Here is a 13,713-nt window from a genome sequence, read left to right on the forward strand (position 1 = left end):
CATTTGAAATTGAAAGACACAAACCAAACGGAGAGAATTTAGAATAGTTTAGAATATACAAACATTCAAGTTCAAAACAAGACAGCAAATACAAATTAAGTTAGAGATAAGTGAAGGATGGTGTATCCCATACATGGTCTGAAAGTATAGCTGTCACATGGTCTTCTGTCTATGCTGTATAGCTCTGTGTCCTGTATACTCTACACATGGAAGATGAATATGTAAAGAGGTTTCATGTATAGTATACATGGCACATATGAGTGTTGGTTGTTGTTCTCTGTGTTGGCACAATTATCACAAAAAAGGCCCCTGCATGAGCTTTCAAATAGATGTCGTGGTATGACTTTAATCATGATTGCACATCACTGCATTTAGACCTGAAGCGTGCAGCTAGAGCAACATGAACAATGTGCAAACTATTCTCAATATTCTTAAACTGGACAGTGAGAGAACTGACAGTGCCAAGCAGTGACCCTGGTACAGTTAAGAGTTAAAAACTGAGCTCGCTAATTTCTGGAAAGAAAAAAAAAAAAACTGTTCCTGATGTTGCTCTCAGTCTTGTCAAGGAGATGAGAAAGAAAGATCCTAAAATTAATTAATGTAATTGCATGTTGTGCAGTCACTCAATCTCCACCAAGTCTGTAACAATCGTTTCCTGCTCTTGTAATTAAGAACAAATGGCCTTGACTTGCCCATGTGCCTGGCAATGTCATTAAACAACACTGAAACAAGTCATTACAGTTCATTCATAATATACACTTTACCTGCAGCACATATCACTGACGATCATGGATCACTGTTTAAAGCTCTACTCGGTTCCATCTTTAATGATTGCAATATCAAACAAGTCAGCTACTAATTTAGAAATATGCTATCTATTTGGGTAGAGTCTATTCATAATGGAATGTTATTAACTATTCAGGAGTGAGGTTTATAATTACATAACATAAAACCTAATGTGTCTGTAGTAAAAGTGATATAAAGCTGGTTGAGGTGGAGAGCCCTCAGCAAGCTGAACCAGCAGCAGAGGTGTAATGGGCAAGATTTACTGCAGAGTTGTAAATGATCAAGCCTCACATAACATCTATATAACATCTATAACACTCAATTTCTCCAAACAGTATCTCACACTGGCTCAGAAGCCCATTATAAATCAACAGCTCAGGCTGGCAACGTTCCCTGACTCCATGGAGACTATTAGCTTAATAGACCTGAACCTGGGCTTTAAAACTAAATCACTGGCTCTTGTGCAGCTTTACTTTGAGCTGAGGTATACTAAAATATGTCAAATATGTCTCTCTAGCCAAAGGTATTACATGTTAACGCCAAGATAGATACTCATAACTCTTGTGTAAGATGCTAATTGGAGCTCAGTTCTGGTGCATTCATAGCTGGAGATTTTAATCATGTTAGCTCTTGGTTTATGGTTTATTTATTCCATAAGGTGTACCAGATACTAACCTTATAACAAATGGATCAATGAATCAGTTGGCTAAAATCGCTGAAGCACTATCCTAATAACAAAATAATAATCCTACAGTTCTGCTGGTTGCAACTAAAAATGTTTTTCATTCATTCATCTTGGTAACAACTTTATCCTGGTCAGTGTCACAGTGGATCTGGAGTCTATATTGGGAACACTGGGTGTGAGGTAGGAAAACTTTGCTTTAGCCTGAGATGGTCTGTTCAGAAACAGGCCACTCCTTAAAATATGAATGTGGTAGCACATAACACTCAACAGGTTAGCTGCATTACAAAAGTCCCACCTCTCAGTAAAAAGAGCCAATCGTCTTGTTGGTTAAGCTATTAATAGAGAGTGCCTAGCCTATTAAAATGCACATGATGCATGTGCAGATGTTGCACATTTTACTCTGTTAGCTATGGAGAAATGTGCATGTGCTGTAGCTGGAGCAACCTGAAAAAAACATCAGTTCCATGTTTTAAAATGGAGCTTGTCAATCCATTTCTGATTTATGGCTCTCCCCCCATTCAAGTAGATGGCAGTCTGGTCTTCTATGACTGAAAATAACTGCCTGTGAGTGTTGCAAAGATTGGAAAAAATGAATGGACAGACTTTACAAGAAGGATCATTTAGATCATTTAAATTCTCAGATGGTTGCACTCGTTGTCCTTGGGCTCACAGAGCTGGTTGCCACGTTCAGCCCAATGGTGTGGTGTTCTGAGTTTGCGGTCCACTGGGTGGTGAGAATCAAATGGCAAATACTGATCCGTGTTACTTTGTTTCCAAGAGACTGCACTTCATAAATTGCTGTTTGGCTTTCTGCATACTATGCAGACCAAGAAGGCCATTTTTTTGTCTTACGTGTCTTCTAATGTAAGCCTGTTATAGTTGCTCACTGAACTGATATGTTCAACTTTCTGAAAGCTTAGACTCAATTCCATTAGCCGCTCATCACCCCATGGCCCATCAGCTGGCAATCGCACACCCCTTTCAGGCACTCAGTGCTCCATCAATGTCTCACCGTCCTAATTGATTGAATACTGGTGGTCCACATCAATCTTTTATTTCCGATTTTACAGAGATTGGGGCAGGGGCTTTCATCTCTGAGCAGATCTTTTATGGACATGAACAGAATATGAGGAGAACTTTTACAAAAAGTTGTAATATATTACAAAAAGTGTTCTGGCTTAAAAACAACCCATTTTTAATAAAAATCCATCGTTGGACCCCCTGCTGTTTGCTTATCAGCCCCATGTTGATAGAGATGATGCAATCATTTACATGGCAACCCAGTGAAGATGATGCTTTTCAGCACTGTTTGGTAGGAAACCAGGTGACATGCAGTTTTGCACCCCTGTAATCTGAAAGATGACAACCTACCCGCCTTACAGACCACAATTTGTGAGACAGATGACATTTCTATCAGTCTGTTGTAGTGAGATGCTATTTTCTACACTGCGGTTTTCTGGTGATGCAATAAAAAAAGGAGACAAATGATCAGTTGATCTGTCTGGCAGCTGGAGGCATTGCCATTCACAATATGTGCTTTGACTTTGCAAACAATGGTGTGATGTTAGTCTATGTCTACAGATGAAACACTGCTTCATTCTTCACAAAAAAAAAAAGAGTGAATTTCTTGCTGCATTAGAACAGCAAGTGCGTTATGATTACAATATTAATCCTATAATGCAGCAGACCTAACAGGGAATACTGGAATAAAGTAACATGAGCCCAGAAAGTTGTATACCTCTCCAAGTGAGTAGTATCTGCGTGGTATCTGTGAGTCAGGGTAGACGTTCTCCAGATACCAGGAGAAAGGTTTACACTGCAGAGCTTCTCTCAGAGCCTTGCGAGCAGATATGTCTCCGTAGTCCACTCGCACCACACCTGCACAAATACACACCTATTACTATTCTGCACAGCACTGTAGGGAGAACATGAAAAAAACATTAAACACGTGATATTGTGCATAGTGTGTGTGTGTGTTCTGAAACTTTACTGGAAAGAAACAGCAGTGATATTGGTTGAAAGTCCTGGGATGCATGCATCAGATTTTAGATATAGAGCCATTTTAAATCATTTTAATATTTGGAGAAAGTTTGTGGGATCAATATTATACTGTATAATATTCCCCTCACATTTTAAGAACTAACGTGATGACGTATTAGAACAAGTGCATTAATATAAACCTGTGATTTGAATGACAGTAGAGACTACTGTCAGAGCTGCTGCTATAGAATACTAAACAACATCATTCTGACCAATCAGATGTGGTATAAATATTAGTTGATACCGTTTGACCAATCAGATTTGAGAATTCAACAGCGCTTTGGTATAATGAAAGCTAATACAGTCTGGTTCTGTTTAGGGCTTAGTGTCTGTCCATAGACAGTAGACCCTTAATCTCAGGGTCATGGGTTTGAGCCCCATCTTGGGCACCTAAACCCAGCCACTGGGATTGCACAAGCTATTGCACTCTTAGTGCAGGTCCGGGGTTGCATCATGAAGGGCATCCAGTGTAAAACCTGTGCCAAATCGAAATATGTGAATCATAAACTGGATTGCCATAAGGGAGACAGATGATCTGCTGTGGTAACCCCTAAGATGTATGTAATGTGAATTAAATCTTTCAATAAAGTTTGACTGAAAAACGCAACCCCTAACAGGAGCAGCCAAAAGAAGATTTGCGCTTCAAAAATGCATCAGTTTCCCTCAACCACTAGGGGGAGCGTCAGTATCAAATTTCTTACACTGTTAAGACTCAAAGCTTTCTCTTTTCTTATAAGTTCACCTATTTTTAAAGTTGTTTCTGTTTTTGATATAATAAATTCCCAAAGAAAATATACATCTGTTGTTTATTATTTTTATTTTAAAATATATGAGATGAATACTACATATACACTATACTAATACTATATTAGTTAAGATGACAACCTGCCAACACCTCACCAATTCTCTTCTTTGCAACAGCTGTAAATCTACACTGGCTACGCCACCCAGGGCTTTCGTGCTGCCCCCAACCTAGAAGCTCATTTATCATTTCTGCACAGAGGACTCCTCCAATGGGATATATTTACAGTAATCCCTCCTCCTCTCACCAACCCTCCCCCCTCCATCCTTTCTTAGACCACCAACGTTACCACATTTCACTCTCAGCATACCCTAAACACCTCCTCTCTCCAACTGTGGCAGTGACAGGAGAGGCAGCAATCACGAACAAATCATATTACTTGCCCTACTAAACAATGCAGCATGACCTGGTTATTGGACAACTACGTTACCCTCATGTGCCATGGAAGCAGGAAGTACACTGCTCATGAACATGTGAGCAGCAGAGCACAACTGAACGATTCTCTGAATGCTGAGTGACACTTAGTACAAAGCCAGGAATGAATAAAAGATGGCAGATACAGTAGCAGGGTGAGATCCTGCAGGTCCCTGCTGCACAAGCACAGAAATAGCCCATGTCAGCAGCAGTTTCTGTGATTGATGGGTGTGATATTTAAGTGGAAAATATTTGGGCTGATGTGCTACTGAAAAATGCTGAGTAACAACAACAAAAAAAACTCTAGAGGGACACTGTGGGAGGCTCAGCTGATGAAGTGCTCCAATTTAGCAAGGCCAACACAAAGATTTGCCACATCAGCACACAAAGCCACAGAGACACACTAACCTCACTAGTTTCTAACAGGTTGAAGTGTGGGTCAGTATACACCAAGGGCATTCCACTAGGGTTGTGCCAATAGAGGATGATATCGGGGATAGCTGATGCCTTTGACAATATGTCAAGACGATACTTGGCTCGCTTTCCCGTGATAATACAAGTAAGTAAATAATTAAATAAATTAGTAACGAAACAAGACAATAAATAAGTAGATAAATTTATAAATAGATGAGCAAATAAATACGTGATAATATCGTGTATCGGTGATCCCATAGGCTGACCATAGGATGATCTGATTACAGAGAAGATCGCTCAACACTACACTCCACTAAGGTTAATTTTGTTAAGGTTAACTTTTGTTAACTAAGGTTAATGAATGTCTAGCTACATAAAATGTCTTGTTTATAAAGGGCCACCAACTGACAGGTTTACTAAATGGTGACAACGTTTTCCTTTTAATGCTTAGGCATTTGTAATCAGCAGGCTTGGGGAATACATGTCCTTTTTTTCAGACCTTAAAAAAGCATCTAAATTTGAGAAAATATCCGGGATTCGGCTTTAATTTCATTATGATGTGCTTATGGCCTAATACTTCATCATGTGTGTGCATGTTTGCATTGCTTTAACTCCTCTCTGTAATTCTCGCCTTCTCGCACACCAATTGGTCCATTATAATAGGCTTGCAGTAACTATTGGCCAAATTCTACCTCTCAACCATTATCCTACTCTCAGCAAACATGCAAAGGTGAAGCGTTGTTGTGTACGGCATCAACACAGCAGCAAATGACAGCTGTCCTGAGTCGAAACAATGCCCATGGCCATATATGGTAATTTTTTATTTCATGTTATTACATTGCTTCGTATAACATGGCCATTCAAATATGTGAATTGTGGCAGAAGGTGCACTCATAGCATCTGATTTTTTATTTTATCCCATGGACATTCAAAAGAATGAAACTAATTTTATTTATATTTATATATATTTGTGTGATGCTAATAGTGTGTCTTTTTGTCTTTTTCAGTGTATTAAAGTTATTTATTTTATTAAAACACATCCCAACATTGAACTAACATTGCTCTAAAATAAGCTCTAAATAAAAGTATTTTAGATCATATTTATTTTCCCTTGACTTTATTTACATATGTGACCTTGAAGTAATCCAAAAATAATCAGCTTACATTACTTTCATATTGTGATACTTGGATTACGTTACCGATGACATTTTTTGTGAAGTAATTTGTAACTGTAACGGAATACGTTTTTAACCCTGGTGATTAGTTCATGCCTATAAATAAGACTCGAAGTGACCATGGTTAGTTTTGTAGTGGTTCTTCATGGTTATAGTGGTGCAACACATCAGCTTGCAGATGAAATATATCTGTTTTGAAGCAAGGAGAATAAACACATAGTTGTCTGTCCATTCACTGTTAAACATTTAAACATTCTGTTATCATCACCTCACTAATCAGATCGGAGAGGGAAATGAAAAATCAATAAAAAAAATCTGCATAAATTCCTCCGTTTCTGACTCAATGTCTATAACATTGTAGCTAGTGTCTGGTCCATTGAGCCACCGTCAGGAATATAATTTATATAAATGCATACAAGATAAATTGAACCAAAGGATCTGCTACTAAAGAAACCCTGGATTATGTCTTAAAAAGTACAGCCAGTTTTTTTTCCAAGCAGTTTTTCAGTTCGGTCTTCTTTCTGCAAGTGACAGAATCAATAATATACAAAAAAGCTATACAGATCGCCTAAATAAACCACATAACCAGACATTATGCTAAAAAAGGTTATAGATATAAAAGGGAAACATCAACTTGAATGCTAATCATGAATACCAAACTGATTGGAGTCTCATGATGCAGGCTTAGCATTAGTCTAAGAGGTTAAACACTAACATAATTACCCTCTTCCGCAAGAGCACTGCAACTGATGCAAATTAGCCAGCCATGCTATTTATAGATAGCACAATGCGGCGCTCTAATGTAAGGACGCAAAAGGCAAAAGACAGGAAATTACTCAGCGTGCAGTGTATTCTAGGAATCATTCATTTATGCTGAAAGGCTAATCGATTGAGAAATAGAGTACACACAGAAAAAGCCATGGGTTACCTGGTGATATGATGTAAAAAAAGTCTTTGAATTCATCCATCCAGACTTCAGCCAGCCGTCTGTTGTTCTTGTTGATCACTTGGCCAGTGCCACCTGGGAAACTGTAAGGTGTCGCCTTCCGAAACACATGGCCTACGTGGGAACACGTGACGATCTCCAGAGAGCCACCACACTGCCAGATCTACACAGCACACTCAAAATTGGTAAGTGATTACCAGTACCATAAAATACAACCCCAATTCCAAAAAAGTTGGGACGCTGTGTAAATAAATGTAAATAAACACAGAATGCAACGATTTGCAAATCTCATAAACCTATATGTTATTCATATAGGCGAACTGTGTTCACTCAATCATGTTACTGACCTGTTGCCAATTAATCTCCAGCTGTTTCTTTTCAGTAACACTTACTTTTCCAGCCTTTTGTCACCCCATCCCAAAGTTTTGAGATGTGTTACAGCCATGAAATTAAAAATGACCTTATTTTTTTCTTAAAATGGTACATTTCCTCAGTTTAAACATTTGATATATTTTCTATGTTCTATTGTGAATAACATATGGGTTTATGAGATTTGCAAATCATTGCATTCTGTTTTTATTTACATTTTACACAGCATCCCAACTTTTTTAGAATTGGGGTTGTAATAATTACCATCTCTATCCTGATTAAGTCATGCTTCATTATAACTGACAAGCTCAGACCTTTATCAGTGCAACAGAGGTTTAATAGAATTTGGCTCCCTGAGTCAATGTCATGGTAATGAGCTGTCAATCATGGTGCTTAATAACAATAATAATAGTGTACACTGCCATCACACATGCAATGGTGGACATACCCTGAAAGATATTTCTAAATTCTCTCCTCCCCATATGTCCATCCCGGGATCGTAGGTGCCAATCTCCTCAAAATAGGTTCGGTCAATAGAAAACAACCCGCCAGCCATGGTGGGAGTTCTAAGACATAAACACACATTGGGAAATCATCTTTACTCTCTAAACAGCTTAAATCAATTGAATATAAACATACCTTATTACTTTGCTTAAAAAAAAAATTGTATTGGCAGTCATGTATCCCCAAAGATTTGGATATGCATCTAGCCACTGGCTGTCTAAATGATTTTTAAAATGCTAATTGCAGATGATATTCCAGGATTCCCATTTAAAAGCCACCAATATGGTCTGACTAATTTCTCAGAGGAAAGCCACTGGCTCAGTGCCATGTTTCCATCCACTTCAAGCATGGGAGCACTTTGTCTGGAAATGGAGAAGCTTTGCAGTGATTACAGATGGTGGAGAAGAGAAAGCGACTCCCCAAGGTGCCACATGAAATATGAGCTAAAAGCCAAAGCACCGAAAGGCTAATCATAATCTTCTATTCATATCACTTCTCCTGAACGTTAACAAATGAAAATGTTTCTATTCTCTTTCAGGCCTTTAAATGCTGTTATAATAGTAAAATCATTACAGCTCTAATGAGTTATTGCAGTAGCTGAGGCTAAATTGCTTTTTAAAAATTCTTCTTTTGTTTCTTAACTTGATTCCTTAATCATCTGAAGCATCTCAGAGCTTCAGGCTGATGTGTACCAAAATATGAGCAATTAAAAAGAACTGCCTCAAGAAAGACATGTAGGAAAAGAACACAGATTTCCTGAGGACTAAGAGGTTGAAAGGGCAAACTGTCTGTCAGAAAAAAAAGGTCAGAAATGGACAGCTACATGAGAAAGGTTGGATTCACCATTAGCGAACACGCTAAAGCTTCCCGATGAATGTGACTCTCTGTTCCTTCCAGTGGTTCCCCACCATCATTAATCACTCAAATGAGTAAATTACCTGAAGGCCAAAAGCAGATTGTGGGTGTAAAAGATAAACCTTCACTCTTGGAGACCTTCTTTGCTATTAACTGGTTGAACTATTCCATTTCTACATCACACTGTGCAATCATGGCATTTAAAGTAATCAAGCTTGAACAGAGTGTTTTGAGGAATATAATCTCAGGCCATATCTTACTCATGTCAGGGAATACATGTTTGCAAATCTGGCACTTGCTAACCTGAAGACCTGAAATATAATTGATCTGTATTTATATGTTTAGTTTTTTGTTTTTTTGTGTGTGAAGTCTGAGGTAAAGGCCTCTGTTTGCTCTGTAATTGCTTTGTAATGACAGACAGAAGGAATCTAATTTTGGACTAGACATCAGCTCCACCTCCATAAGTCAAAGATAAGTCAAAATAACACTTCAAGAGTCATTGTTCTATAGCTTCAAAGAAACTCGTTTTAGAAGCTACTGCAGCAGCTGTTTGGTACTGAGATTAGCTGATGATCAACATGACAAACTGCTATGTTCGCAGTTATGTCAGCTCTTGTTCTCACGAGTTTGACACTCCTGAACCAAAGACATCACCAGAAATGTTATACGGAGTAAAGTAAATCATCTATATTAGTAATAAGAGTATTAAGAGAATTTGAAACCTGGTGTGTGCAAAGCTGTCAAGTTCATTACTACTCACCTGACGGGTAAGGTGCGATCTCCTTTGCGTCGGTCCATCTCTCTCTGAGGAACAGGGTACCACCTGAAGTTCAGTTTCCAATTAAAGCCTCCGTATGTCATGTCCGAGCCCGCCATGTACTCAAAAGTCTCGTCACTGATGACATCAATGATGGGGCAGACCACAGCTTTCCTACAATGGTTTCAACTCATTTTACCAAGAGGAGTTACATATCTGGTCCTAGATTATTCAGGGAGGAACAGGCAATTTCATTTCCTTGCTTAAGGTCAAAAAGAAATACACAGAATCCTCTGGTCAATGCTCTCTACAAGAGCTATACAACACCATGCCCACAAAATGCCAACTGCTGTGAGTTATACCTGAAAGGAACTGATTATGATCACTTCAAATCCAACTATAGTCATAGCATCACACCTGACATTACATTACATTTACATTTATTCATTTGGCAGATACTTTTATTCAAAGCAACCTCCAATTGCGCTGAGCAGAGTTAAGGCCATTGATCAAAGACTCGAACTTGAGGTACCAGTATTCACACTCACAACCTTCCCATCGGTGGTCCAGAGCCCTAAACACTGAGCCACCACTTTACCAATTGCACAAACCTGAATAACAGACTTCGTCTTATATTCCCTGATTTAACAAAATGAAATGTCAAACTGTTTTATTCACCAACTGCTCCTTCACACATAGAAAGTGCGTATTTTCTGTTAGAAATTAGACTACCTGAGTGCATAGTGAAGTGCATTAGGAGTCAGGGAATATAACAGGGTATACACACTTAATGTAATTCTAATGCTGTGTGTTCAGCATTAAAAGTCTTTCCTTGGTGTGTAAAAAGGCAATAAACGAGAGAGGGGAGGCAACTGTGAAGCACTTAAGGACAAGAGAGTGTATCACACTTTCTAATGGGGAACTGGATTAGACTGGAGAAAATCATACGTCTGATACACTTAAAAGATGCAGAGAGGAAACTCTCAGTGTACTAGGTGGTAACAAATCTTAAAGTAAAAGCTAAAATAATCTGTAATGTACTGACCTAAACTAGGGCAAAGTCATTATCTTCTACTACTGTAATAGCCAATATCAGGAATGGAGCTACAGATTATACACCATGGGTTATTACAAGGGCATTGACAAACTTTTCTCTTTTTTCTTTTAAATCAGAAGCACAACCCAATGTCTTTGTTGTATAAATCTCTATTAATAATCCCTTTAAGCCATTAAACAGAGCATAAATACAAAAGCTATTAACTTGATGTCTTCTCGATTTACAGTTTCAACAAAACATTTTTGAACCATATGCAGATTTCTAAATTAATTACTCATAAAACGTGGTCCAATCTTCATCCAAATCATAATAACAGACAAACATGTTTTGCACAACTGCACTGTTCATGTTTTCAATCATTCAAGTCCAGTCTAGAAGATTGTGTGAACCCTTGTATTTAATGGAAACTCCTTTAGCAGCAATAACCTCCACCAAACATTTCCTGTAGTTGCTAATGAAACCAACACAACTGTGCAAACAAACTTTAAATCATTCATCCTAAAAAACGGTTTCAAACAGTTCCTCAGTAATCCAGGGACTTCACAGCCCTCTTCAGGTCATGTCACAGCATCTTCATTGGGTTCATTTCGGAATGCTAGCATGGCCATTCCAAAACATGAAGAAACATTTTCTTCATTTTAAATTATTCTAATGATGATTTACTTGTGGTTTGGTCATTGTCTTTTCACATCATCCAATTTCTAGTGGTGACCGACCACTACCCTGACATTCCCCATGCAGTTTTTAACCCATTGGTCCTTTAGTTGATCATAAGGTGTCCAGGACCTGAGGCAGCAAACCAGTCGTAAACCATAATGCTACCTCCATCATGCTTCACAGCTGGGATAAGGTTTTGATTTTGCTGGGCAGTGATGTTTCTCCTCAAAACACAGATTTGTACATTTCTGACCAAAGTTCAATTTCTGTCCCATCCCATCCTGAAAGCACTAGGGAACAGAAGACATGAAGCAGAAACCTGACCTTGCGTGCCTTTTTTTTGTAGAGCAAGTGACCTCTCTAATCCACACCTATAATCTGTCTGGGCTCATTAATTAAATTGACCTGAAAGCATTCACACATTGCAATTACATTTACGACCCTGCAGCTGACCTATGCCATATGGAACCAGTGGCACTGAGCATGCGGCTTGTCACAGCCTTAGTCACTGGGAAGCTCTGTATGGTCTTGGTTGCATTACGCATGTTGGCAAGGCTGAAGGAAGAGCGGTAATCCTATGGGCACCAGAGGAGGTGCATCAGGCAGTAATGTAAAAATTCTCACTCTTAAGTAGGCATAAATGGTTTTCACACTCAGATGTTTTTTTCCCAAAAGACATGAATGCAGCAGTAGCCCAAAGGTTCACATAATTTTTTAAACCTTCAGTCAGAATCTATAAATAGTGTGTTTAGTTTTCTTGTCATTACTGTAAGTAGACTGTGTTAGTTTATAATTGTGATTTAATTACATGAGCAATTAACGAAGAACTCCTGTTCATTCTGAAGGGTTCACAAACTTTGCAAATGTAACTGCAAACTACCCTTTTTGGCAAAGGCTCAGTTATTCCAAAAATAATTTCTTTTTTGCCATTGTACCCTTTATAATCTGCTGTGTTCGGCTGTTTTCACTAGGTACACTCACCTGTCTTCTTTAAGGCGGGCGAGCAATGGTTCCAACCAGCCCAGTGTGCACTCACAGTGAGCATCCAGGAAGGTGATAACCTGACCTCTGGTAGCAGCTGCTCCTCTCAGTCTCGCACGGATCAGACCGGAACGCTGCTCCATCCGCAAGATCCGCACCGGTACCTCCAGTGTCTTCACATAGTCCTCCAGCTTCTTCTTTAGGAAATCTGCCAATGACATGACACAGAGTGAAAAATGTCAGAACTTTTACATTCAGAACTGTACTGGAGGGCAGTGGTAGCTCAGTGGTTGGACTACTGATCGGAAATCAAATCCCAGCACTGCTAAGCTACCACTGCTGGGCCCTTGATCAAGGCCCTTAACCCTCAACTGCTCAGTTGCATACATGAGACAAATGTAATCCGCTTATGTATTGTCACTTAATGTATTTTCTGAAGTTTAAAGTTCTTAAAGTTGAAGCTTCAGAATATTCCAGCAATGGAAAGGTACCATATAGTGAAGTATGTCCATTATCAGGAGTGTAACTATAATTTATACACACATTAAGTTGCTCAGCATTCATATTACCTCTTTCACTGGCATCATCCACCAGTAGGATTTCCACCAGCAGGTGCCTCGGAGAGCGGTTGATGACGCTATGCACAGTACGCAAGAGAGTGCTCCATGCCTCGTTGTGGAAAACAATCACAATGCTGGTGTTGGGCAGGTCATCGGGGTATACCTTTGTTTTACACCTTAGTGAGAAAAGAAGAATAAATGTTTTCGGTGGCTACGTCACCATTATTTGATATCTACCACTCATTATTCGAATTGGGTTCCAGCTGGATGATCAAATCTTAACTGGATAGCAATTTGCAGGTAATATTTGTTCCAGGCCATATATAATAGTGCAACCTCGGCTGACACCATCATGTAATATTAATAAGGCAAGGAGCAAAAGTCTGCACGATGCATATATTGAACAGAATAACTTATTCTAAAGCACAGTGTGCACTCATTTGTGGAACTGTGTGCATAAATTCAAACTTCCACCCCAGAAAAACTTCATATAAAATGCTAATGGCAAGGACAGAGTCTCCTTTGCCCAACAGAATGCCTAAGTCTCTAGCAGATACAGAGACCAGTGGGGGTTTGTCACTTTCAGATCTTAAATAAAGCATGAGGTTACATTAGAGATGGAGATGGCTCGATAATAGAGAGAGTAAAAGAGACTGAGGACGGGTGAGGTCAGAAGAAGAGATGCGGACATGAGGAGTAATGACAGCAGGA

General features: G+C 39.0%; 1 protein-coding gene across 1 annotated transcript in view; it reads right to left on the bottom strand.

The window, feature by feature from the left end:
- Positions 1 to 13,713, bottom strand: part of galnt13 (UDP-N-acetyl-alpha-D-galactosamine:polypeptide N-acetylgalactosaminyltransferase 13) — a 29,961-nt gene that overhangs the window by 3,652 nt on the left and 12,596 nt on the right. Inside the window, exons 4-9 of the mRNA XM_053626986.1 lie at positions 13,012 to 13,178; positions 12,443 to 12,650; positions 9,751 to 9,921; positions 8,080 to 8,197; positions 7,245 to 7,425; positions 3,210 to 3,349 (exon numbers count right to left, since the gene is read on the bottom strand). Of these exons, the coding sequence (XP_053482961.1) occupies positions 3,210 to 3,349; positions 7,245 to 7,425; positions 8,080 to 8,197; positions 9,751 to 9,921; positions 12,443 to 12,650; positions 13,012 to 13,178 (985 nt within the window). The remainder of the gene's footprint in view (positions 1 to 3,209; positions 3,350 to 7,244; positions 7,426 to 8,079; positions 8,198 to 9,750; positions 9,922 to 12,442; positions 12,651 to 13,011; positions 13,179 to 13,713) is intronic.

Source organism: Ictalurus furcatus, chromosome 6 (assembly GCF_023375685.1).
Source record: "Ictalurus furcatus strain D&B chromosome 6, Billie_1.0, whole genome shotgun sequence".
NCBI classification, from domain to species: domain Eukaryota; kingdom Metazoa; phylum Chordata; class Actinopteri; order Siluriformes; family Ictaluridae; genus Ictalurus; species Ictalurus furcatus.